General features: G+C 40.0%; 1 protein-coding gene across 1 annotated transcript in view; it reads left to right on the top strand.

Annotated features, from left to right (window-relative positions):
- The window catches only part of CBX6 (chromobox 6), a 36,403-nt gene extending 11,773 nt beyond the window's left edge, over positions 1-24,630 (top strand). Inside the window, exons 2-5 of the mRNA XM_089674293.1 lie at positions 10,574-10,617; positions 15,859-15,924; positions 16,973-17,039; positions 21,404-24,630. Coding sequence (XP_089530419.1) covers positions 10,574-10,617; positions 15,859-15,924; positions 16,973-17,039; positions 21,404-22,249 — 1,023 coding nt within the window. The 3' untranslated portion in view covers positions 22,250-24,630. The remainder of the gene's footprint in view (positions 1-10,573; positions 10,618-15,858; positions 15,925-16,972; positions 17,040-21,403) is intronic.
- Positions 24,631-27,007: the final 2,377 nt, after the last annotated feature.

A 27,007-nucleotide genomic window follows, 5' to 3' on the forward strand; every position in this document is an offset into this window, starting at 1 on the left:
ACCGTTTGAAAACCCACAGATGTGAACATGACCCATAGGAAAACAAGTTAAATGGACTGTAATGCGTTTCTGCAAAACTTTTAGCCGTGAACCTAGACTTTTACACCAATGCTTATCACTTTTGTCTGTAACAGAAATAAATATCAAGTTATTGGTTGGTTTAGATTTGTGGCATCATTGAGGTGGACCTTTTAAGGTGGACCTATTAGAGCTACTGTACTCCGATCGGCCATAACATTATGACCACTGACAGGTGAAGGCACCTGAAAGTGGGTGGGATATATCAGGCAGCATGTGAACATGTTGTCCCTGAAGTTGATGTGTTGAAAGCGGGAAAAACAGGCAATCATAAGGATTTGAGCGACTTTGACAAGGGACAAAGTATAATGGTTAAATAACTGGGTCAGAGCATTTCCAAAACTGCAGCTGTTGTGGGATGTTCCCAGTCTGGAGTGGTCAGGACCTATCAGAAGTCATCCAAGGAAGGAAAGCTGGCAACAGGGTCATGGGCAACCAAGGCTCATTTATGCAGGCAAGGAGCGACGGCTGGCCTGTGTACTCCAATCCAATAGAAGAGCTACTGTAGCTCAAATTTGGTGAAAACATTAATGTTGGTTCCCATAGAAAGATGTCAGAACACACAATGCATCTCCAAAAATATTAAAAAAAATCTTTTAAATAATAACACATATTAAACATGCCAAATGTGAAGTCTCTGTTAATTCAAGTAAAGAAGATCTTCCACTATCCAGTAAATCCTCTCCATGTGACAAAAACGCCACCACCTTAGTTAGTGTTACTGGACCCAGGACCCTGCATTCACTCTATCTGGTCTCCCACAGTACACACAACATTGAAATGCAATTATTTTAGTACAGGTTTACGTCGGTTTACAAACTCCTCGGATAACGTAATTTGCAGTTTTCAAATGAAAATCCACTGCAAATAATGCCTCGGTTTACAAATTTTTTTAGGAACTTTTTTCGCATTATGAAGTGTATGTCGGTGCTGATTTTAAAAGCTGTTGCTGGCTTTTTTTTTCTTCACTATAGCTCACAAGATTAGCTGTTACTTTCCTCGGAGTTAAAGGAAGCTTTGTTTCATTTAACTTGGGGATATAAACTAAATGGAAACTTTTTTTTCTTTTAGCTTGGGGGAAAGTGACAGCTGAATCTCTGAGCTATAGTGAAAAAAAAAGCTGGTAATTACATTTAAAAACTGGCACCATAATAAATAAAACAGCGTGGGGTCCCCCCTCCCATCCATACCAAGCTCTTTTTGTTCTGGTATGGATTTTGAGGGGAACTCCCACACCAACATTTTTAAAAAAATCCATACCAGACCCTTATCCGAGCATGCAGCCTTGGCAGGTCAGGAAAGGGGTGGGGGAACGAGCGAGCAGTATATTTAGCAGAGCTATTGCCAGAAAATAGCACAGTGCTGAATAGAAAAAATTACTCTGGTCATGAAGGGGTAAAACCTTCTGGGGGTCTAGTGGTTAAGGCCACTAAAATTAAGTGTATTTGAAGTACCGTGATGATATTGTCTTGACATCAGCCTCCTGTCTTTTCCTGCACAGCAGTACAGTTTTAATTCCGTCCAGGACATGACCTGCATGAAATATGAATGTTCTCCCTGTACTTCCTTGGGTTTCCTCCCACACTCCAAAGACTATGCCTCCAACTAAATTGCCCCTATTAAGTGTGTATATAAGATAGGGACCTCTTTAAGGGCAGGGACCGATGTAAATGAATAGTATGTAAAATGCTGTATAAATCGGTGGCACTATAATGCCTAAAAGAAATAATCAGGCTCAACTGCATACACATGAAAATATGTGGATGGGAGAAAAAAGAGTGAGCAGAGCATAAAATTTGTTGTTGCTCATTTTATATAAAATCAGTAGAATGCTTGATGGCGGGAGGAGGGTGAACATTACTATATTCTTTTCCTGTAAAGTATTACCTATCAGTCTTTCCAGCAGAGGTTTATTATCATCATTCACCTTTGTGATTATGTAATCACAAAGGTGAATGTATAGACTGACTAAAACTTATGCATGTTTTTATGTGTTTCAACAGTATAGTTTTATGTTTTCCTGAAGTTTAGTTTTATGTTTATATCTCACAGAGTGAATATATTCGTGAGCACAATACAACTTGAATTTTAGACCTCTGGGATAGGTTCACACTTGTGTGGGTCGGGAGCACTCACAAAGTCATGCATGTTCCTTTGGAAACCGCTGTTCACAGGCCAATCACAGTGGTCCTTTATCATGTAATCAGCTGTGTCCAATCACAGCTGGTCACATGTAAACAGTAGTGATGCACTGCTATATCGGCCGCCGAAAATTATCGCCCAAAAATAGGGTTATTGGCGTTTTGCCGATAGGAGGAAAAAAAAAAAGAGGTGCAGATTGTAACTGACTTTTTGCAATGCAAAATTCTGTCTCATTGACTTCAATGCAAAATCACCCCCTATTGACTGAAATGTAAAATCGCATCCCACTGACTTCAATGCAAAAACACCCTTTATTGACTTCAATGCAAAAATGCCTCTTTTTAAGTGTTGATATATATTTCATTTTATTTTCTGTCAAATTTTTGTGTTGCGTTCAATAAAAGTTATGTTACTGGATTGCATTTTTTTAGTTCACTTTCATTTAAATTCATGACTTTAATGAAAGTCCAATATAATACAGTTCTATATAAAAAGAAATATATTTTTTAAAAACTGTCAATTTCAATTTTCGTCCAAGTGCATCCTGAATTTTCAGTTTCGGTCCAGAATTGTCTTTTTGATGCACCACTAGTAAACAGACTTGCCGGTTATCGGTATTCTTTTCCTTACATGCTGTCTCTGTGTGAGGAAAGGAGAGCCGATAACCGGCAAGTCTGACAGGGCACAGTGAATACTTTGTTTACACTGATATTCTGTTTATCATTGTACCCCATCAGTGCTACCTCATCAATGAAGAGAAATTACTTATTTGCTACATTTTATAACCGAAACGCATTTTTTTCCCCAAAAAATTTTCTGTCTTTTTCTCAGTTGTTTAGCAAAAAATAGATAATCCAGTGGTGATTAAATACCACCAAAGGAAAGCGCTGTCTGTCTCAAAAAAATGTTACTAAAATAAATTAAGGGTTTAATGATTCATTAAGGAGTTGAATTGGCAAAACAGATATTGAATCAGGGCCAGATCTAGCCTGTCAGCTGTGGAGGTGCAGTAAAAAATGTCAGGGGGACAGAGGATGCGAGGGCAGCAGGGCAGAGGATAGGGCCAGCAGTTTGTAGTGCAGTGTACAGGTTGTGATCAAAGCAGTGTATAGGAGGCAACAGGGCAGTGTGCAGTGGCTCAGAAGGGCAGAGGATGAGATGTAGGGCAGTGTACAAGACTCAGTAGGGCAGAGGATAGGGGTCAGCAGGGTGGAAGACGGGTCAGTAAGACAGAGGACAACGGTCAGCAGGGCAGGCTACAGGGGGTTAGCAGGTAAGAGAACAGGGGAAGGCAGAAAGGAAGGACAGGATCACATCTGGCAGAGCTCCTCCTTCCCTACACTGCTCACAGCCTGGGCACTCAGCAGATCTCCTTTATAAACTCCACACAGCATATAGCTGAGACCAGATTCTCTTACAGACTGATCTGCTCCATGTGTAGCTTGTTACTACAGCTACCTGCCATTCTAATCAGGGAATTTCACAGGTTAGAACGGTAATATATCAGCCAGCTATACACTGTGTAGATGGAGGCTGTGTCTGTAAAGGTTATCTAGTGTTTACAGCGAAGAAAACAAACTGTGCCCCCCCCCCATGTGTGAGCATTATGTCTCAGCATTAAAAAAAAAAAAAACAGCACTCATCAGTACGCTCACCCCCTAAGCAAAAATTACCTCTGCAAGCTATAATTCCCCCCCCCCCCCAAAAAAATGCAAAAATTCCTCCTCCTCCACTACATCCCCCCTCAGCACAAATCTTTGCCCCTCCCATCCCACTTCTTAGCTCAAATCTCCCCCCCCCAATTTCCCCCCAGCACTAAACTACCCCACCCAAAAAAAAATCGCCTCCCCCCACACATCCTTTCTCCTCAAATTTTCTCATCCTAGTACAAATCTTTACCCGCAAATCCCTCCTCCCAGCACAAATCCTCCCTCCAAATTCCCCCTTCTAGCATAAATGTCCCCCTCCTAGCCCAAATCCCCCACCCCTTCCTAGCTCAACCCCCCTCTTAGACCAGTTCCCTGGGGTCCCCCCTTTCAGCAGAAATCCTCACCCCCAAATCAATTGCCCTCCCAGCACAAGGCCTCTCAAAAAAATCACCCCTTCCTCACTCAGCTTCCCCATTCCCCCTCTTAGACCAATTCCCCCTCATCCCCCCTCCCAGCAAAAATCCTCACCCCAAATCAAACACCCGCACAGCACAAGTACTCTCTTAAAATCCTCTCCCACAAATACCCCCTCCAAGCATAAATCCCTCCGATCCCTCCTCTTAGCACAAACCCCCCCTCCTTGTAAAAATCCCTCCAATCAATGCTCTTAGCACAAATCCCCCCTCCTAGCAGAAACCAACACCCTCCCCCCCCCCCATACCCCCTTATAGCACAAATCTTTCCCTCCTAGCACAAATTCCCCCTCCAAGCTTAAATACCCCTCTTAGTCCAAATCCTCCCCTCTCCCAATCTCCCTTCTAGCATAAATTCCCCACTTCCCCATTGTATACAATTCCCCTGCCATGAGGTCCACTCCCCAACCCTCCAAGAGGTGTGAGCCGCGCTATACTCTCCCATCCTGTCATTAGAGCGCTCCTCTATACAGCAGATGAGAAGGGATCGCTATTACATTGGATCGTTCACACACGCTTCCCTTACCTGCAAACTATCTCCCAGCAGCAGAACACCGGGGTAGGGGGCAGGTACAGTCAGGGTACAGCCCGATGTAAGAGCGATCCCTTCTCATCTGCTGTCTTAGGACCAACTCAATATTGAACCCTATGGACTAAGACCGGGATGCCATTAAAGTTCATGTGCGTGTAAACGCAGGTGTCCCAATACTTTTGGCAATTGTGTGTATGTGTGTGTGTGTGTATATATATATATATATGTATATGTATATATATATATATATATATCTCACACACAGTTTTTGGAATCTCTCTAAACATATGGGGGGGGGGGGGGTTAAAACATGTATTTTTAGTTTTGGAATGTTTGCAATTCAAGACATGTTTCAAATGATGGGCTTGCAGTAATTAACAAGAAGCAGATTTTCTAAAGTAAAGGTTACATCGGTTGTCTCCTTGGTCTAATGGGATTATTAGATTACTTTTTTTCCTCCATGTTTTTATTATTGTGCAAGACTTGAAACCAGAATTGTTAGGCCCATAAACCTTTATAGCCCAAGGGAATGAGATAAATGGTGATCCTTGACAGAACAGGTAATTATGGTATAGGTAAAGCTTCAAGTAAGAAGAAAGAAGAGCACACGACAGATTTTTTTTCTGTGCTTTGTTCTATTTAGCTCCCCCCCCCCCCCCCTTTTTTTTTTTTTTTTTTTTTTTTTTTTTTTTTTACAAATTTTGCTGATGGCTAATGAATTTTTGTTTTTACTTTAAATTCACAAGCATGCTAGAAAACTACCACAAAAAATTATATATTTATTGAAGCAGAAGCCCTAGAGAATAAAATGGTGGTTGTTACAATTTTTTATGTCACACAGTATTTGCTCAGCATTTTTTTTTTTTTCTTCAAATGTAAATATTTTTTGAAAAATACACTTTAATTAATTTTAATGCATAAAAACACAATATGATACGCAATTGTTTGGTAAAATATGATGGTAGAACATGTAAATAGATGCCTAACATGTCGCGTTTTACAATTGCGCACGCTCGTGAAATGGCAAAAAACTATTGTACTTAAAAATCACCCTAGTCAACATTTTAAAAGCCTTTACTGGTTTCCAGTTTAGAGTTACACAGGAGGTATGATACTAGAATTAGTGCTTTTGCTACATTTGTTGAGCGAATGCTGTTTTATATATGTCTGTGCGACCTACATATGCATTCGGCAGCGAGGGAGCGCTTTAAATTTATTTATTTTAGTGGAAACCTTTTTTTTTTTTTTTCTAAATCGGTTTTATTTTTATTACAAGGGACAATGAACAACATCCCTTGTGATAGCAAGGAACGTGACAGGTCGTCTTTATGGAGAGATCTGGGGTCTATTAGATCTCAGATCTCTTCTGGCCTACAAAGCAGCTGATCAAACACAGATCAGTCTGATCGGCTGCTTCACTGGCTGGTTATTGGCCAGTAAACACAAAGCTGAAACTGGAAGTGACAAAATACAAATCAAAGACATTCCTGTCCTTGATCCATCTCTATGGTCAGCCAGCAGAACCGCCAGATGTAATCTTGAGTTCCCCGGTGGGATAGGAGAGCTGCTCAGATTGCTTTTACAGTGTTCAACATTGCTGGTTGAAAACGCTGATACCAGATTCATGTCTGTAGCTGCAGCCATGAACCCAGTATCCCCGCTTCCGGATGTATGGGTACTTTCTATAGTGTTGAAGCGGTTAAAGCAGTATTAATCCCAAAAGCAAACACTTTATTATTTTGCAGCTTACCAGTTCTTAGACGTGATGACACACCTGTTCTGCAGCCGCAACCACCTGCACAGAAAAACGGAGGAGCTGTTTGCAGGTGTATTAATGCTAATGGAACACCGCACACACGTGAAATCGCTCTTGCACTGAATTTGCAGTTCCCGTGCATGCTGTGATTTCTAAAATACTACAGGGACCTTTTCCATGCATTTTAGGAGGCACGGTAACCCGTTCAAATGAATGGGCTGCCCTGCCCATGCAAACCATTGCTCACAGAGTCGCACATATATGAACCTAGCCTTATCCCAAAAGGGGGACAAAAAAAAACATGTTGTAACGTCTTATAAGGAGTTAGCTGGAATTCAGCTTCAGTTTATTAGTGTATTTGAATCTGCTAGTATATTTAACACTCCCCCCAGACTGACAGTGCTGCTGTGCCCCTCATGCTTCTTCATCCAGAGTGGGTGTACTAATTTAATAATGCTATTAATGTTAGCTGTGTAAAGTCGCATTAAAAAGTCACATTAAAAAAGTGAGTTTTGCAGCTTTTTTTTTTTTTTTTTTTTTTTTTTAGTGTTATTGCATTAGCATTTAGTAGCGTTTTGCTGCTTTGTTTGCGTTTTTTTAGCATTTTTTTTTTCTTTACCAAAATAATTTTTTTTTGCTCAGAAAAAGTCCATGAACTCTGGTTTGCCACATTTTTGCCACATTTTACTGCGTTTTGCTGCATTTTTCAGTGTTGTAGCATTTTTACAGCTAAAAAAAAAACCTAGAAGCCCACGAATTCTGGGGGGATTTTTTAATGCCAAAAAACACTGATTACATTCTGTGTGCATGGACACACAGGATAACATGCTGGGGAGTTTACTGGCTGTAGAAAAAAAATGCCAAAAGCCAAAAACAGCAGCTGTAAAAACGTCCAGTATGCATGAGGACTAATACAGGAGGTGTCATTGGGCAGGATCACCAGGGAAAGACTAAAAAAACTAATCCAGCCATCACATCTAGTGAGTGGTAAACTGGAATGCATATTACATTTTTGATTTTGGGTTTAATATTGCTTTAAAGTCAAAGTACACCTTTTGCAATAAACATAATAAATATTTACAGAAAAAAAAGTGCATTTATTATTTTTGCAAATTAACCTGCACAGGCTCCTTCGGGCTCTTCCTCCAGCTCTAAGGCTGTACCTTGGTACGGACATTCAGTTACAGAGCTGGAGGCAGTGTCTGTGAACTAAAGTACAGTCTTGTGTTCCTTTTGAAGTCTGTCTGCTGTAATGACATTCATTCATTTACAAAATGTATGAAGTGACTTTGAAGAAAGAGCCACCAGGGATGGTATATAACGTGCCATGTGTGCTGGTGGTTACTGTTAGGTTGAAAAGCTCACTCCTCTGCTCCCAGATGCCCTTGCAACAATGATCTTCCAGTGCTGAGCTGGTTAATGAGTGGATGCAGCTGTGATGGGCACTCATCAAAAGTGTCAAGTAGGTCCGCCCTTTCCACCCATGCGCCATTCATAGAAGCCCTGCGATCAGTTTCCAAAATTTATGAGTGAAGGACGGGTGGATGAATGAAAGGTCCACCTCCTCCATTGCTAATAAATTATGGAACAGCGCTTGCCTGCGCTAAAACCACAACTCATTGTATGTCACTCTCAAAGATATAATGTGCAAAACTCCAGTCTCTATCCCTGTCTACAGTACTTTCAAAAAATATCCTTCAACATACAAATAGTCAATATGCAAAACATATACAGTATAACACCCCCATACGTTAATAAAACTGCAATGTACTCAAAGTGTAATAAGTGCAGTAAATGATCAGCATTCACTGATCTAAAGTGCAGAGGGTCATCAATTGCCCTCACTTATAAAGTTCACATAAACAAAGTGCATAATCGTATATAACATCCCCTTATTTTTTGTAAGGATTGTGGCACAGTCCGTAATATATTTATATACCACCTCCTCCATTAATGGGGCTCTTTTTATTGTGGGAACTGACGGTACGACTTTTATGAATGGAGCACAGTGGTGGAAAGGGTGGGCATTGTTGGCAACAGCAGCTGCTCGTATTGACCCCAGCAGCACTGGAAGATTACTGCTGAAAGAATGTCTGGGGATGGAGGACTTCAGATTTCAATCGAACACTGCAACCACTAGGACATGGGACACACTTTTCATTCATGGGTTTGTGCTATTTAATCACTTGCCAACCATGCTGTAGCCAAGAGACGTCCTCCCAGAACCCCATGTAAACAATTGCCAGGTATGGGCTTTTCCTTTCCGGGGAGCTATCAGAGTAAAGGATAACTGGCTATCCTGTGATAGGGAATATTTACACTGTGCAGCATATTAGTGACCATCAGTGCTGTCTGTCAGTGCCCATCAATGCCACCTTATCAGTGCCCATCAGTGCAGCCTCATCACCAGACATGAGTGAAGATGAAAAATTACTTATTTGCTAAATTTTATAACCGAAATGACGAAAAAGGTTTCTATTTTATTTCAAAATTTTCTGTGTTTTTTTTCATTATTTAGGATAAAAATAGAAAACCCACTGGTGATTAAATACCACCAAAAAAAAGCTCTGTGTGGAAGAAAAATTATAAAAGTTTCATGTGGGTACAGTGTTGCGTGACTGCGCAATTGTCATTCAAAGTGTAGGAGCGCTGAAAGCCGAAAATTGGCCTGGGCAGGAAGGGGGTGAAAGTACCCAGTATTAAATGGTTAAAAAAAGAAAAATCACAAAAGAAAAACATAATGGCAATGAAGTGTGGATCATCGATCAGCAATTGCAGTGTTTATATTTTCAGATTTTGAAATGCAAACTGGCTTGGCAAGTTGAATTCCTAACTGTACAACAAACAGAAGAGCAGGAGAATAATACATTACCATTCAGTAGAATACATCAATGAGTGGCATGGAAGATGGCATTGATTGTTGATATATGTACCTTCACTGTGTGTTTATACGTTCAGGTTACTGTGACTGCTTTATATAAAGCCAACTTGCTCTTTGCTTTTATAAGGCAAAGGAGACATTGGGTAGGCAGGCTGTACCTTCTTATGTCCTTCCCTGCCATCCAACTCTGCTGCTAGATTGTGTCAAAATTGTTGTGCAAGGGTAGTACATGTGACGGTGGTCAAACGGGGTGTTTGATTAGAAGTACATCAAGCAATACATTTTGGAAAGTAGATGTTGGGGGGGGGGGGAGGTGTTGTCTCCTATTCTTCTATAGCCAGAAGTACTGGGTATGTCTCAGGGCTCTGGTGGTGGTGGGGCATAGGTAAAGAAAGTACAACCTGTCAAAGGTGCCTTCTGTGCACCACATATGGGCAACGTACAGGTTTGCTTTAAAGGAATCCTTTCCTGTCATTGGCGAATTCTCATTCTAAAAATGCTGTCAATCATGCCTCCGAGTCATTAAGCCAGAACAAGTGTGCGGAAAGGACCTTGCAACTTAACTGACTTATCTGATATGAGGATTTGTTCTGGACCAGTGAGTTGGAATGCATTTCAGAGGGTCAGGCAAATGGCTAGGCAACTAGGAGTATTAGAAATGTTAGACCCAATATATCTCTTAGGAAAGGTCTACTTTAATTTGCAAGCAGGGGTGGACTGACAACTCATGGGGCCTCCGGGCAATAGGGGATCATGGGGCCCCTGTGTCCTTGCCCAAACTCAAAGCCTATGAAAAAGGTACCAGGGACATCTCATGGGGCCCCCTACTGACCCCGGGCCCTTGGGCAGTGCCCGAGTTTCCAAATGGTCAGTCCGCCCTGTTTGCAAGGCTTGTAAAGTTTTTGGTCATGAGTTTTTTCAAACAGATTTGGAAGCTTGATACTTTCTAATGAGATTTTGTTTTTCATTTTTATTATCTGTGAATCCTTGAGGAAATCCACAGCAGCATGTTTTAACTGTGCATTTATTTCTTACACTTTTTCATTTTCTTTTTAATTTCAGGGTCGTATCGAATACCTTGTGAAATGGAAAGGTTGGGCTATCAAGTAAGAACTTATTTTAGATCTTATTTTCATCATAATTTACCTTTTGTGGTTAAACTGTACCTTTTTATCTTTATGACTGTGTATCTGTAATATAATATTTCTGGGAAATAAAGCCTAGAAACTGGTAAAGGAGTTACCCAATTTCTGCAGGATTCCTGCAGCTTTACCCAAAAGGGGAAGTTTTTTTTTGCCAGCTCCCCGCTCCTCTAACACTTTTGGGGACACTCTGGGGGAGACTCCACCCAAACCCCCCAGCTTTCTAGAACAATTCACAAAGCACAGAGCGCCTCGTGCATGTGCATCAGGAAGTAGGCTGTGCAGCCACTAGAACTGACAGTGGGCTTCAATTAGTAAACATGCCAGCAACAGGGACCTGAAGATCAGTGAAGAACTGGTTCAGGTGAGGACGGCGCTGGATCCCTGGACAGGTAAGTGTCCTTATATTAAAAGTCAGAAGCTACAGTATTTGTAGCTGCTGACCTTTAGGCTCCATGCAACTTGGCATTTAATTTTAACTCCACTAGAAGCCAGCAGCATTTTGTCCAAGAAAAGGCCTGGTGCTTGTAAAAGTGTGTACAACGTTTACTAGCATCAAGCATTTGGATGTTTATTAATTTCATTACCTAGAATAAATAATGCTGGCCATTACGATAAATTGGCACTCAAGGGATAAATGCACCTAAAGTTTAGACGTGTTTTACACACCTTTTAAGCGTGTCCAGCTGCTGCTCCAGGATGCCCTGGCAGTGGGTTTTGTCTTCTGGCACTAAACTGTCCTGCCACAAAGTGCTGCTAAAAGCCTGTGTGTGCATGGATAGGATAACATGCAGGGGAGTTTAGAGGCAGAAAAAAAAAAATTGCCTGACACCCTTAGCAATAGCTTCAAAAACATCCAGACTGCATGAGGCCTTCATATTTTGGTACACTGAAGATCCACTTTAGTAAAGCATTTTCTGCAGTCTTTCTCTAAAAGTACAAGGTCATAAACACAAGGGGGGAACGTGTTTACAGGGTGGGCCTTTTTCCAGCGGGAACGTGGGGGAACCTCCAGCACTGAAAGTATGTAATGATAAGAGGTACTGGAGGATCTGTGTTGCTGGTTGATGAGGATCAATTTTTTTGTGGGGGGATCTATTATTGCTGGTGGGGATCTACCATTGAGAGACCAGTCTATTGTTGCTGGCTGTTGGAGAGTCTATTAATGCTTGCTGCTTGGAGATCTGTTATAGCTGTTGGGGGGTTTATTGTTGCTAGCGTGCAAATTTTTTTTTTTGGGGGGGGGGGGGTTCCACTGTTGCCGGAGGAATCTATTGTTGCTGGGGAGGGGGGGGGGTCTAATGCTGCTGGCTGTGGGGGATCTGTTTTTTTGTTCTTGTTATTAACAAATTCCATACAAATTATTTATTGCCACAAAATGATACGTGGCTCTGTTTTCTCTAAAAGGACTGGTACTGGGAGGTGGGTAGGGGGTGGAACCAACGCTGGTGCTTGGAGGTGGGTAGGGGGGTGGAGACAAGTAGTGACTCCGATAGGGGGGGGGGATTCCTGAACCCTTTTTTTTTTTTTTGAGAAAAAAAGCCCTGTTTTCCGGTAATGTATAAGAAGTTGCCTCATCTGTATGCATGTAACAAAGACATGGTGCATCTAGCAGACAGATGCTTTATTTCATATTGTACTTTTAAAATGGATATCTTTTATAGAATGGTTTCATACTGAAATAGTTGAAGTTGTTTGGACTTCTTTCAAAGTTGCTCCGGCAAGCGCTCTTTGAAACTATATATCCAGATGGGAGGAGGTACAGTACATCTCCGTGTTGGCCTGGGACCACCTTAGAAACCCCCAGAGACTTGTGTCTATAGTTAGACAAGGGGAATTCTTGAATCCACTGCTGTTCTGGCTACAATTTCAAGGTCAATAGGCTAAAAATGTTATAGGTGGATTTTAAGTAAACTACAGAAAGCAGCAAGTCCTTAAGCTGGCCATAAATGCATTAAATTTAAAGTGTTGCTAAACCCACAAGAGCCAAACCTAACATCAATCTGTATATGCAGTAAAGCATGCTTGTTATTCTCATTGTGTAAAGTGGATGTTTAATCCTATCCTCTCTGATCCTCCCCTTCTTACACAGTCCCCAATCCATCTGCTGATAGAGGGGGGCAAGCTGCACATGCTCAGTTTGGGGTGTATTGCTAGAGATTTTTGTTTTCTTTCTTGGGAGTGTGCATGGGATCAGTGCTGTCCAGACAGAGAGTCAGGGGTCCTGCAGAGCCATAGGACAATCAGGTGGGAATGAAAACTCCTCCTACAAGCTTTAACCAGTGCTCTGTGGACACTGATAGAAGTCACAAGACTGCTCTAACTGCTGATAAGAGGTATTTAGCAGTTTTATATTTACTAAAATAATTGCATTTCCATGTTTTTTACTGTGGCAGACCAGATATAGTGAATGCAGGGTCATGGGTTTAGTAACACTTTAAGCTGAATGCTGACGAGTCGTTCAAAGTCTGCTCCATGGTTGGCCCTGACTGCCACACCTGAATTGATAAAGGATGGTGTCATGGATAAAACGCACGCCCACAGTGACTAGCTAACCGAGGTGTGCACGTGACTGGGGGGGGGGGGGGGGGAGAGGGAATGAGGGGGACTTTGAGAATATATAAAACTGGCCATGATACACTTTCACAGCCTGCACTACCTCTGGCCACCACTAGATTGAGACTCCACTCCAATCTAGTTGGCTGACCACATGCAGGCAGTTACAAATCTTATATACAGTCTGGTGAACTCTAAGGGTTTGGGAGCAGTCTAGCAATTGGCACCCCCTTCTAGGATTCCTCCAGCTATCCTACAAGCTAGAACCCCGGTGTTAATCACTCTTCCACTGTCCATACACCCCCACACCAGACACACAACAAACGGTAGCTTGCCACCACTCAACAGTTTGTCCACAGACTGGTCTGCTGGTTCACCACAGACCTAGATCTCCATCTGGCTACTTTACAATCTGCATGCAATCTGCCAACTCGCAGTACAATTGCATATAGATTGGCAATGAACTTAGACCAAGCACATAGACATTACAATACAACAATCTCCGGAGATTTGAGCCCAAGCTTAAGTACACAGAATCACTTATTAATTTTATGATTTAATATCCCAAAGTGGGTGGAGCATAAAATATATACAAAGAAAAAAATATTTAGAGAAAATGCAAAAGACAAAAAGACACACAATTGGCTATTCACTAAGAAATAAAAAGGGAATAAAAACAGAAATAAAACTTTTACCAAGATTTATCTTGCGACTGGAGCAAGTCAAAGAGTCCACGATTCGCCAGTCAAATGGCGATCTCCATGCCAATCACCACCGTCCATATCTCAGGGTCCTCAATTTATTGAAATATGGATGTGGGATGGACTTTAGCCCTTGGCCAATCAACCCTGGGGGGTGTTCCTGTACCAGCCCACAGGACGTTCTGTGTTCTGAAGTGGCCATTCTCGATTGGGCCAGAAACGGTTTGGATCACTGGGTCAGGAATAGGATTTCCATCACCAGCGTGTCAGTCCGATTGCGGCAGTACCAATTATTGTTCAGCTGTCACAATCAGGTGCCATATAACCATTTTATGTGTTTCTCCGGGATTCTACAGAGGCTACAAATACAGTTTTACATGTACATGTAGCCTACAGTGTGTCCAATCAGAATGAAGTATTTGCACCTCTCTGCAACTAATATTTTAGTTTTAATGAGAAATGAAATAGATTCCTCTGATCTGTTTGTAGAACTCAAAGCTGGCAGACCTTTCAGAGCCTTCTCCAGGTCTCCTGCCGATTCTTTAGCCGAACTGACTAGGATTATTCTTTTTTAGTTTCCAGAAGGTGGCAAACTCTGGCTATATAGGTGTGAACGTTTTATTGGCATCTAGATGACAATTCTAGACTAGAAGCTTGCTCTGTCCTTTCAGGTACTAATTGTGAACATATTACTGAATCCTTATCTCTAATAACACAGAATTAAACTAGATCTACAGTTACATATTTCTACTGATCACCTCACATCTCAACTACCCTACTCTTACGTTTATATTACAAAGGGTTTTTCAACATCACCTTCATTCAGTCAGCCCGCAGTCCTCATGCACACTGGACATTTTTACAGCTGCTGTTTTTGGCTTTTGATGGGTTTTTTTTTTCTACAGCCAGTAAACTCCCCAGCATGTTATCCTATGTGTCCATGTGCACATAGACTGTAATCAGCGTTTATTGGCAAGGGCGTGTTTTGGCTGGGAAAAAAAAACAGAACTATTGGGTTTCTAGAGGAGTTTTTTAGCTGTAAAAACACTCTAACGCTAAAGAAAGGTGAAAACCTCACCTTAACGTGACTTTACACAGCTAACATTACCATCGTTCTTAAAACGCCCCGTGTACATGGAGCCTAATAATCCAGTGATTTTTACTCTAGCTGGAGTAGAGCAGATTTTAGAACCTAACCGCAGTCATCTACTTTGCCTTCTTCTGAAAAAAGCAGAACAGAGCTCTATGCAGTTGCCTGTTTAGTTCATTGAGCATCTGTCATATACAAATGCATTTGAGAACCAAGGCTGATGCACATAAGCACCACCTATCCTATCTGCTTTCATTCTGCTGTGCCTGTGTATCCTGCAGTTGCACTGTTTTTATAGGTTCCATGACCCCCAAGAACTTCAATTGAAGGTATGCCCCACATTAAACAAAGCTTGAAGGAGGATCTCATATAAGCTGCCTGACAAAAAAAACTATTTTCTCCTTTTTTTGGTAAATACACCATTGAAAGAATCAGTTTTATAAGCTCAAAAGGCTACGTAGACCTCTTTGTTCTTATTGGGGACTACAATCAATTATTACTTATGCTATAGATAAAATATGGTGGCAGTTTAGCAAAAGACATTGGGCAGGGCTGACACCACTCTGTCCATGAAATTGCTGTGTTGTCAGCCCATAATAGATAATTAAGGGCTGAGTGCTTTTTTTTTTTTTTGACAGATCAACAGGTACTTTTTTGTACTTTCAAGGATAAAATGCAGGCAAATGTTCATATGTTACAGAGGTGTACCTGCATATATGTGTGTGTAATCTATACATTATTTTTATTTTTGCTTTGATGCGCCCCTTAAATGCCTGACTGCATGTTTTTTAAAGTCAAATGTTCAGAAGGTAGGAGGGACTAAAAGCTGTTAACATTTTGATGTGTAACGTTTTGCAGGTACAGCACTTGGGAACCAGAAGAGAACATTCTGGATTCTCGACTTATTGTGGCATTTGAGCAAAAGTGAGTTTGTCTCTTCCTATTTGTGACAAAATATAAATCTATAACACACATTTCTTGGGTCCTGGCTCTTCACCGGTGATTTAGGCCTGGTTCGCTCCTATTGCGTTTTTTTAGTGTGTTTTTGCAGAAACGCACTTCAGTCCATTAAACATGGTTTCCTATGGGACACTTTCACATTTATGCATTTTTCAGTCGCTGTGTTTTTGGAAAGGGTGAAGGAATTTCTTTAACGCAACACGGTGTGTTTTTGGTTCATTAAACTTCAATGGGTACACATCTAGGCAGAAACACATGTAATTAGTTTTTGATGCATAACCACAAAAAAAAAACCTGCATCAAACGCATATGCAAAAATGCACTGCAGAACAGATGAAATGCAAACTGCATAGGTGTGAACCAGGCCTTAGGCATTATGTATGATTTCCATTGTCCACTAAGCAGAGTTTTGTAACTGTTTTTTAAAATGGGCAAGGTGTATTTATGCTACTTTCACACTGATCCATAGCAAAAACATATATGGATTTACTGTGTTTGTGGTGCGTTTTTAAATGGGACGTGATTTAAAAACTGCATAAAAAACACAACGTGCGTGTGTTTTGATGTATTTTCCGTGCAACGGGCAGGTGCATTTTTGGTGTAGTGTGGGTTTTTTTTTTTTTTTTTGGTTTTTTTTTACCACACCAAACCTGTGCTAAAAATGCAGCAAGCAGGATTTTGCTAAATGCAGCAAGCAGGATTTTGCTAAATGCAGCGGACCCGCAACAGATCAGTGTGAAGAGTTCCATCGTATTACGTTGTCATGCGTTTTTATCTTCAGCTTTTTTAACTCAAAAGCGGCAGAAAAATTGATTTTGTGTGAAAGCAGCTTTATAGAAATTGTATAAGTGACCTGGAAAGCGGCACATATTTCTGAATGTTTTGAAGCTTGTTTGTGTATTGTTTGGAATGGATCATTTGAACTGTATTTTTTAGATTTCTTGATTATCATTACCATGACTTGCTTTTGATCTAATCTTGTTTTGATCTAATCCTTGTTTTTTTTGTACAGAGAGAGAGAACAGGAGATTTATGGACCAAAAAAAAGGGGTCCAAAACCAAAAACTTTCTTATTAAAGGTAATAAACTTGTTCACATATATATTATTTGAAAGTGTATGTACACACACACACACACACACACACACACACACGGGATCGAAAGTTTGGGCACCCCAGCTAAAAATTTGTATTAATGTGCATAAAGAAGCCAAAAAAAAAAGTTAGATTTTATTTCCATCATTTACACTTTCAAAATAACAGAAAACAAAAAACTGTCATCTGCAAAAGTTTGGGCCCCCTGCAGAGTTAATATCTTGTACTGCCCCCTTTGGCAAGTATCACAGCTTGTAAACGCTTTTTGTAGCCAGCCAAGAGTCTTTCAATTCTTGTTTGAGGTATCTTTGCCCATTCTTCCTTACAAACGTCTTCCAGTTCTTTGAGATTTCTGGGCTGTCTGTCACGCACGGCTCTTTTAAGGTCTATCCATAGATTTTCAATTATGTTGAGGTCAGGAGATTGTGAAGGCCATGGCAAAACCTTCAGTTTACGCCTCTTGATGTAATCCCCCGTGGATTTCGAGGTGTGTTTAGGATCATTATCCATTTGTAGAAGCCATCCTCTCTTTAACTTCAGCTTTTTCACAGATGGCATCAAGTTACCATCCAAAATTTGCTGAAATTTTATTGAATCCATTTTTCCTTCTACTCGTGAGATGTTCCCTGTGCCACTGGCTGCAGCACAACCCCAAAGCATGATTGATCCAACCCCATGCTTAACAGTTGGACAGAGGTTCTTTTCATTAAATTCTGTGCCCCTTTTTCTCCAAATGTACCTTTGCTCATTCCGGCCAAAAAGTTCAATTTTAACCTCATCGGTCCACAGAACTTGCTTCCAAAATGCATCAGGCTTGTCTATATGTTCATTTGCAAAGTTCAAACGATGATTTTTGTGGTGAGGACGTAGAAGAGGTTTTCTTCTGATGACTCTTCCATGAAGACCATATTTGTACAAGTATCTCTTTATAGTGGAATAGTGTACCACAACTCCAGTGTCTGCCAGATCTTTCTGGAGGGATCGTGCAGTCAAACGTGGGTTTTGAATTGTTTTTCTCACAATCCTGCGAGCTGTTCTGTCTGATATTTTTCTTGGTCTTCCAGATCTTGCTTTAACTTCCACTGTTCCTGATGACTGCCATTTTTTAATTACATTCTGAACAGAGGATATTGACATCTGAAAACGCTTTGCTATCTTCTTATAGCCTTCTCCAGCTTTGTGAGCGTCAACTATTTTCAGTTTCAGTTTTCTAGACAACTGCTTAGAAGAACCCATGGTGCTGATTGTTGGGGCAAGGTCAGATGAGTCTGGGCATTTAAAACCTTTGAGATTGACATCATCTGGTCTTCCCAGACAATGATTGAGAACAATCCATGACAGTGGCAGGTCTCAGCTTTGCAAAGGGGCCAGTGCATGCTATAAATTCTGCAGGGTGCCCAAACTTTTGCAGACGCCATTTTTTTGTTTTCTGTTATTTTGAAAGTGTAAATGATGGAAATAAAATCTAACTTTTGTTGACATATTATAAGAATGTCTAATCTGTAATTTGATGCCCTTTGGAGATTTTTCCATCTTTCCTTGGCTTCTTTATGCACATGAATACAAATTTTTAGCTGGGGTGCCCAAACTTTCGATCCCCACTGTGTGTGTGTGTGTGTGTGTGTGTGTGTGTGTGTGTGTGTGTGTGTGTGTGTGTGTGTGTGTGTGTGTGTGTAACATTTCTGGGGGGGTTGTTACTTCTAGGTTAACTTCACCTTTTTAGACCATTTTACATGTTAAAAGATGGACTTGGCCTTTTAGGGCTCGTTCACACTTGACTGTTTTACCAACGCTTGCGAAACGCCCCAATAGCGTTTGGCAAGCGTTGGTCTGTCGTTTGCGGAGCGTTTTTTGAAGTTTAAATGGCGTTACCGCCTATAATGAAGTTTAAATGGTGTTACCGCTCTTCAACCGCGCCGCAAACGCCAGCCGGGCGTGTTTGGAGCCGCACCATAGACTAGAATAGGAGGCTTCAACGCCTCCTGACTTGACCAGAGGCATCCGTTTTGCCGCAATGCTAACACTCACGTTAGAACAGCACCATGTGCTGCAAAGTGCAGACTTGTAAACGCTTCCCAAAAGCCTCTCTGCCGCCTGCACAAAACGCTAGTGTGAACGTAGCCTTAATGTACTCGCCATTTGCAGCATGTTAATTTTATTTGTTTGACTTGTCATTTCATGATGCAGTAGTCACAAATATTGAGGGAATCCAGACACATTTGCCTGTCTGAATTCTTCAGTACAGTAATACCTCAGTTTACAAACGCCTCGGTTAATGTAATTTTTCGGTTTACGAATGAAAATCCATTGAAAAGAATGCCTCAGTTTACAAATGTTTTATGAATTTTCTTCGCAATACGAAGTGTATGTCTGTGCTGATTTTTAAATGCAATTGCCAGCTTTTTTTTTTTTTTTTTCCTTCATTATAGCTCACAGAATTAGCTGTCACTTTACTTGGAGTTAACGGAAACTTTATTTCTTTTAAGAAACTAAAAGGAAACATTGTTTCTCTTAACTCTGGGAAATAAACTAAAAGACAACTTTCTTTCTTTTAGCTGAATTTCTGAGCTATAGTGAAGAAAAAAAAAAAGCGGTAATTACATTTAAAAACCGGCACCATAATAAATAAAAATGGCTTGGGGTCCCCCCTCCCATGCATACCAAGCCCTTCGGGTGTGGTATGGATTTTGAGGGGAGCTCCGTCGCCAAAATAAAAAAAAAATGGGGGGGTCCACCCCAAAATCCTTACCAGACCCTTATCTGAGAATGCAGCCTGGCAGGTCAGGAAAGGGGAGGTGCTTTGTTGATGGGGACAAGGGCCTCTTCCCCACAACCCTGGCTGGTGGTTGTGGGGGACAAGGGCAGGGGCTTATATATATTTGACATATATTTCACTTTATAGTATTCATATTGGAGCATTGTTTTTTGTATTTGTATAGGGCTTTGATTGAGTGATTTCATATTTATTATTATTTTATATTTTTTGGGGGTATTTTAAGCACTTATTATTATTATTATTATTATTATACAGTATTTATATAGTGCTAAAAGGTTTGTTCAGCGCAGTACATTATAGTAGGGGACAGAACATGAGACAATACAGTAAGAAAACACAAAAAACAAATCACTTATCACTTCAATTAGGTAGATTATCCCCCTGTTTTTGGGGATTCACTGTCGATTGCACTAGTTCATATTACATTGATTTAATGATCCCAATTTAGGGTTTGCGGGTTTTTGTTGGTGTCATTTGGATTTTTTCACCATATTGGGTACGGACCAATTTGTTATTTCCCGTTTCTGTGTCATGTTTGTGTGTCACAAATAGATCCCGACTAGATCAGATCACTTTGGATTTTTCATTATATTTATTATTTTCCATTTACATGTCTTTAGACATTTTAATAGTGTTTACTTTTTTTCTGACCTCCGGAACGGATTATTTGTTTTTCAATGCATTCCTATGGGAAACGGCGTTTCGGTTTACACATTTTTCGCTAAACCGAAAGTCCTGCAGAACGAATTAAATTCGTAAACTGAGGTATTACTGTATTTACATTACTGATATTTATATAAAGTTTGGCAGTTATGCTTCAGAGGGAGAAGCCAAATCTCATGGTAGTGGGTGACTGCAGTGAATACGAATGCAAATGAACAGTGCTTTTACCAATTTAAAATAATCTGAATCTCCATATTTGAGTAAGGATTAAAAAAAAAAAATCTGAATATTTATATAAAGACAAAAGTTGGCTTCAGATGTGCTTTGCAAGGTAGGCAGATTTTTTTGTTGGGGACTGTATGGTGAATATTGGGTGAAGCAGCCATTCGAGCCATAAAAAAGTAGAACTGGCTTGTTAAATTCAAATGAAGCAGCAGGCTGAGTTAAGCAGAATGATCCATAAAGGGACTTGTTATGTAGAAGGGCCACACCAATGTAACTTCAGTTTGTACAATTTTTGGACACTAAGATTTCAGACAGGAGAATAACTGTAGTGGGTGCAAGGAAATAATTGTGAATCCTATTTTGTGTCCTTCACCAGTTTTCTTAGCAGTAATCTATTCAGAATACCAGTTAGCAGATCCATCTCTAATGCAAATCATCAGACCCCCCCCTTACCAGTACTGCACACAATAAGAAATATAATGTAAATTATGTGCAGCCTGAAAGTACATATTGTATGTTGTGTGTTGTGTTTTTTTTTTTTTTTGTTTTTTTTATTGTGAAATGTAAAGCAGGTCATATCTGCTACAGACAGTAATAAGATTCTGAAAATGTTTAGCAACATTGACAAAGTTCAGGAGAGAGAAGTATGGTTACTTGTTAACTAATGTTCTGCCATTGTTAACAGGCCAGAGCCCAGGCTGAAGCACTTCGTATTAATGATATCCACTATGGAGTTAAACCAGGCTCCAGTGGCTCCCCTAAATTGCACTCAAGTGCTGCTGTGCATCGATTAAAAAAGGACATTCGACGTTGCCATAGCATGTCTCGTCGCCCTCTTCCCCGTCCAGACCCGTCTGCACCTTCTGGTACTAGTTCTGGTCTACGCCCCCCTGTGTCACCATTTTCAGAAACTGTGCGGATCATCAATCGCAAGGCAAAACCTAGAGAGCCAAAGCGCAATCGAATTATTCTCAATCTAAAGGTCATTGATAAAGCTGCAAAGCCACCTCTAGGACGCCCCAAAATTCCTTCCCGAAATAGAGTGATTGGTAAAAGTAAAAAGTACAGTGAGAGCATGTTGCGCAATCAGATTCGTCACCTAAAATATGGGTCATTTTCACTGTACAACAAGCCAGCCCTTCGAGGCCCAGGTGAAGAGAAAGCAGATAATGAAAGCACTCACCAAGGCTTAGAGGATGAAAGCTCTGCCACATCTGGGTGTCCTTCTCCAGCTCCATCAGATGATCGACCCCCTAAATTGCTGCCTGAGACTCTTAGTCCTGCTGTTCCTGACTGGAGGGAATCTGAGGCATTGGATCTATCTATACCACCAGAATCCTCTGCAAGCAAACGTGGACAAGGGGAGCCTGAAGAATCTGAACCAGAAGAGGAAGCTGGAGACTGGCGTCCAGACATGTCACCATGTTCCAATGTGGTGGTGACTGATGTTACCAGTAACCTGTTGACGGTCACCATAAAAGAGTTTTGCAATGCACAAGACTTCGAGAAAGTAGCAGCAGTTGGCAAATAGAATAGGAGAAGGGCGAGTTATAGGAAATATGTACAACAATTTAAAGATTGTTTCACTCTAAAGCTTGTGATGCACCACTCTATATATCCTTTTTCTACATCCTTCTGATCATGTATAAGGATGTACTAAAAGACAGTACAACCTAAGCTTCATTGCCCAATGTGGCAAGATTAAATGTAGAATGTGATGACAATTGGTCCAAGGATCTATATATGCCCTCTCAACTCCATATCTAGTTTAACATTTCATAGCATAGCACAAAGAAAGCGAAATTAGTATATTTACTATTTTGCTTATATTGATATGGCTGCTAAGCACAGAGATGAATTGTGCATGTATACTAATGAAGAGGGATAGGTTGCTATTAAAGCTGACATTTACACAATTAATTTATATCATGCATACATACGCACACTTGCATTATTAAGGCCTACTTGCTGAAATAGTTTATTTTGTCAAAGACTTACTCCCAGTTGGTTTTCTAACACATTAAGCATAGATTGCATATTCATTTTAAAGTTTTCCATTCTGTGGAAAGAGCTGATTAGTTATGAAATTGACAATATTTCCTGATCCTAGCAGGAGGGCAGAATTAATTGGTGGGGATGGGGGGAGGAGGGTAGCAGGCATAGCATTCAAAGCACTATTTAAAGGCCCCTGTTGATGCACTTCATTAACCCCTATTTTTTAACCCTTGCTCTGGCTTTGAATGGGGTATATAGAAGTCTCTGTTGGTATTCCAATACCAGAGTAGAGAAATGAGCAGATCAATGGTTTGTGGAAGTACACAAGTCATGACTTCAGGAGGGCAGAATAAGGCACAAAGGCGAATGTTGCAGAAAGATCAGAGTTCTCAGTTATGTGGGTTTTGTTATAAAAAAATGTTTGCATATATGGCATTTTAGGAATAAGGGATAATATATGCATCCACCCTTTCTCAGAATATAATTTTATGCTGTGCTGTGCTGTCCTGTACACTGTGTACCTTAGCTAGCAAGTAAATGAGGTGTTGAGCAATTTGAACACAATGATGTGTTTAATTTGGGGCTAGCATCATATTATATATTGTATTATCACAGAGATCACAGCACTCCTTCTGACAATGCCGTCATCTGCTATTCATTCAAGAAGGCTAGCTCAATTTTAGGTCTGTCAGCATCTCTGAAGTGATATGCTGGCTCACAGATGACACAATGCTATAAATCCTTGTACCTGTGCAGTTCCATGCTGTGTTCACAACAGTTTCACATAGATTAGCCCCTGTAGCCTCTGAAATTGTGACCTACAACAAAATTGTAGTGTGATCATTGGGGGAGAGAAAACCAAGGAAAAGCTTCCCCCGCTCCCCCCCCCCCCCCCCCTCTTACCTGGATCAGACTGATGACATCATCTCAGCCTAAGCAAAATCACTTACCTGGAGTTCAAGGACAGTTTGAAAAATTGTTTCATTGCAATATATTGCAATACACCAAATGTATTTACACAGGCTTGTAAAGTTACTGAATGGTCCACTTTTTGGCTCTCACTTTCAGCCCACCAGATCTCATGTGCCTCCCTTCTCATGATTCTGTCTCTTCTCTCTGACCCACTGTACTAAGCTATCAACAGACTGGGTTATAAGGACAAATAATACGGCATAGCCTTGGCCAAGTAATAGCTTGTTCCATCACATTTTATACCTAAAAATATTTTTATTGAAATTTTCGATTTTATATTTTCAGCCTTCATTCACAAACACAAGAACATTACTAGTACTGTGTTTAAAATGAAACATTATGTAATGGTTCTGTAGATCATAGCCTTTTGTTCAAGTTCAGAATTCATTATTTTTTTAATTGTCTTAAAGAGTCCTATTCTTCTTCTCTTTGAGACAAAACTTGAAAACAAGCTTTTGAGTGAATGCATCTTTTAGCTATTTAACATTTGATATGGGGAATCTCATATAATGTTATCTCTGCAATGAATTCAAGGTCTATGGTGTTATAGAATTACTGGTGCTAACACCTATTTATTTCCTTTTTTTTAAAAAATATCTGTAATGGGTGATTGTAAACTGCATGGGTAAAATGGTTAGCCTGCTTCTAGCCATAAACTGACTCTGCTCTGCAATGCTTCCTACGATTTTTCAGCAATAGGAAGTTAAGACGACACCTGGTGCTAACATCCCAGTATACTTTTGCATTGATAGACATTGAAGAAAAAATTGATTTCCACATCGCTGAGTATGCAGAGAGTGATAAAGAATAGTGTTACTGTTCTTTTCAAATGGGCACAAATTTAACTTGGATACTTAAGATTAATCTTCTGTTTAACCTAAAGGTCTGAAATATATGAAATGGTTTTGCAAGGGAAATTGCTATAAAACCCTTGCCTTTCTTGGTGCTAAAGTCTGAGTGTATCTTTTTCCTTTTTTGTGTGTTTTTGTTTTATTTTATCAACAGGTTTTGAAGGATTTGAGGGTTGAATGAAATAGCTAGCTAATAAGTCGGGCATGGTGACCTGTGTTCGAATCTGCTAAATGCTAACTTTTACATGTTTTACACACTCAGCACAATTGCCTTGGCTGTAAAATGAATTGTGTTGGCCAAGATTTGTGTTAAGCGCAAAATGATAGCGTATGTGGTGTTTTTTTTGTTTTTTTAAATACACTGACCCAATCAAACCTTCAGATTATCATAAAGAAAGTTCTTTTTAACCCCAATAAGAATCACTAGCATGTTACAACAAAAAATATTTTTGTTCTCCTCCTCCTGTGCCAGTGAAAAGCTTACACTTGATTGGGTCAGAATATATAGGCTTTTGGTCCTTTTTAGTTCACTTTCAGATTACACTGTTGCATATTTAAAGCTGAAGTCCAATATTTTACTGTTTGAGACTCGGCAAGGGCATTTTAAATGTATAATGGCAGAATTTTCTATGTAAATAATTTTACATTATTACAGATAGCTAAAAGCCCCTTTTTTTATTAGTTCAAGATAAACTAAAACACAAAAGAAAAGCAACTTGCACTTTTTTTTTATCAACTTGACTTTCATTTGCTGCTTTTCTGTTTGTCAGATGACGGAAATTATGAATTTTACCAGTATGTTTTTCAATGAAAGAGTTCCATGTTTGTGACCTAGAAAGAAATTAGTTATAAATGATTATTATCCACCATAAATTATTGCACTTACTTTTCCGTCCATTATGAAAGCGATTCTTGTCTGGCCCTGCTCTTCTTCCTCCTCCTTCTTTGGTGGAAAGTGTAGCAGTTTTACTGACTTATTGTCAGTCTAACGAGCAGGAACCATTTGTGCACTTTCATAGTTATAATATTATAATTTTAAAATGTGTACAGAGAAATTTGAGAAAAGGCCAAGGATCATATATTAAATATGCACTTGTGCATTGGACACTTTTCTTCTATAAATTAGTACAGTGACACTGGCATCTATCAAGCAGGTATCAACAGATGTCCAGTCTGTTAACTAAACTGCAGGTTTGACGAATTTAATCACATAATAGTACTCATTCTACTTTTGTATTTTATATTTGTGAAATGTAATACTTGGTAGCATTGACATCTGTTTTGAGCTGAAATGCACCAGATACATGCATACAAAATGTTCACTTGCTTTCTAAATGTAATATTTTGTAGTGGTCAATCATTACTAAAGCAGAAGCTGATTATTGGTAAGAGCCAGCTTAGGCACTTTGTGACTCTCCAGTTGTCAGATGTCCAGGTTTGCCAGCAAAGTTTGTTTGAAGTAAGCTGGAGTTTGCACTGGGCCACAGTGCCTGTCTGTGCCTTGGCCTAGTAGTATTCTGAAAACAATGGAAGCATAACTAATAAATGACTAAATGTATTGTGATTTGCTGTTGATATTGGAGTATGCAGAGAAGAACCAAAACTGCTTGAAGACTGTATCAGAAGTCAAGTAAGGGACTTTCTAAAAAGACAACTTGTATTACAGCTTATATTTTTTACGGTGTGATTGCATCAGAGCTTTCAGTACTTCTCCTGTTTCAGCACAAGTGTTATTACTTAAATTTTACAAGCAAATTATTTAGTGTTGCATATGTACTTTCCAACAGTATAAACTGAAATACAAAATTACGGTAATTTTTTTTTTTTTTACTTCTAAAAAAGGCAATTTACAAGATAACAAAATGAGCAGTTATAGCTTTCAAAAAGATGCTTTGTACAGCCAAATGTTATTTTTGTTGTACTTGTAGTTTAGTTTGGCTATGTTGTAGTTAACCATACTCGTATCAAAGATTTATGCTATCTATAAATACACAAGTAGGTTGCTATATATTTTAAAACCCACAGCACATTCCCATCCTGTTTGAATAGGACTGTCAAGCAACTCCATGACTAATACTGCTGGGAGGAGTTTAGCTTTTTTTAAAAGCAGACTGGTTTTAGAAACCCATTTGCTTTCATTGGTTTCTCCAAAACCAGGCTCCATCAGGCCAAAGAAAGCAAAGTGTTGATAGCCTGTTCAGTGGAACAATTCAAATACCCACTGGGTAGCAAGAATTCTGGCAGTCAGCATTGGCACACCTGCTTGTTTCCCACTTTCATATAGAAAGTCTGTCACTGAAGTGAGTACTTAAAGTGACTCTGTTGCCTTGTTGAAAAGAATTTAAACATGGACAGATTGCAAATGAAGCGGATCAATACTCATCTGTCTGGTTTGTCGCAAGTCAAACCTCAATATCTTGAAGATAAAGCAGAAGCCCAGTTGACAGTTGGGTTTGTCCCTCACAGCGAAC

The sequence above is a fragment of the Staurois parvus genome, unplaced genomic scaffold (genome assembly GCF_062004578.1).
Source record: "Staurois parvus isolate SC_StPar_1 unplaced genomic scaffold, SC_StPar_1.0 ptg000149l, whole genome shotgun sequence".
NCBI lineage: Eukaryota > Metazoa > Chordata > Amphibia > Anura > Ranidae > Staurois > Staurois parvus.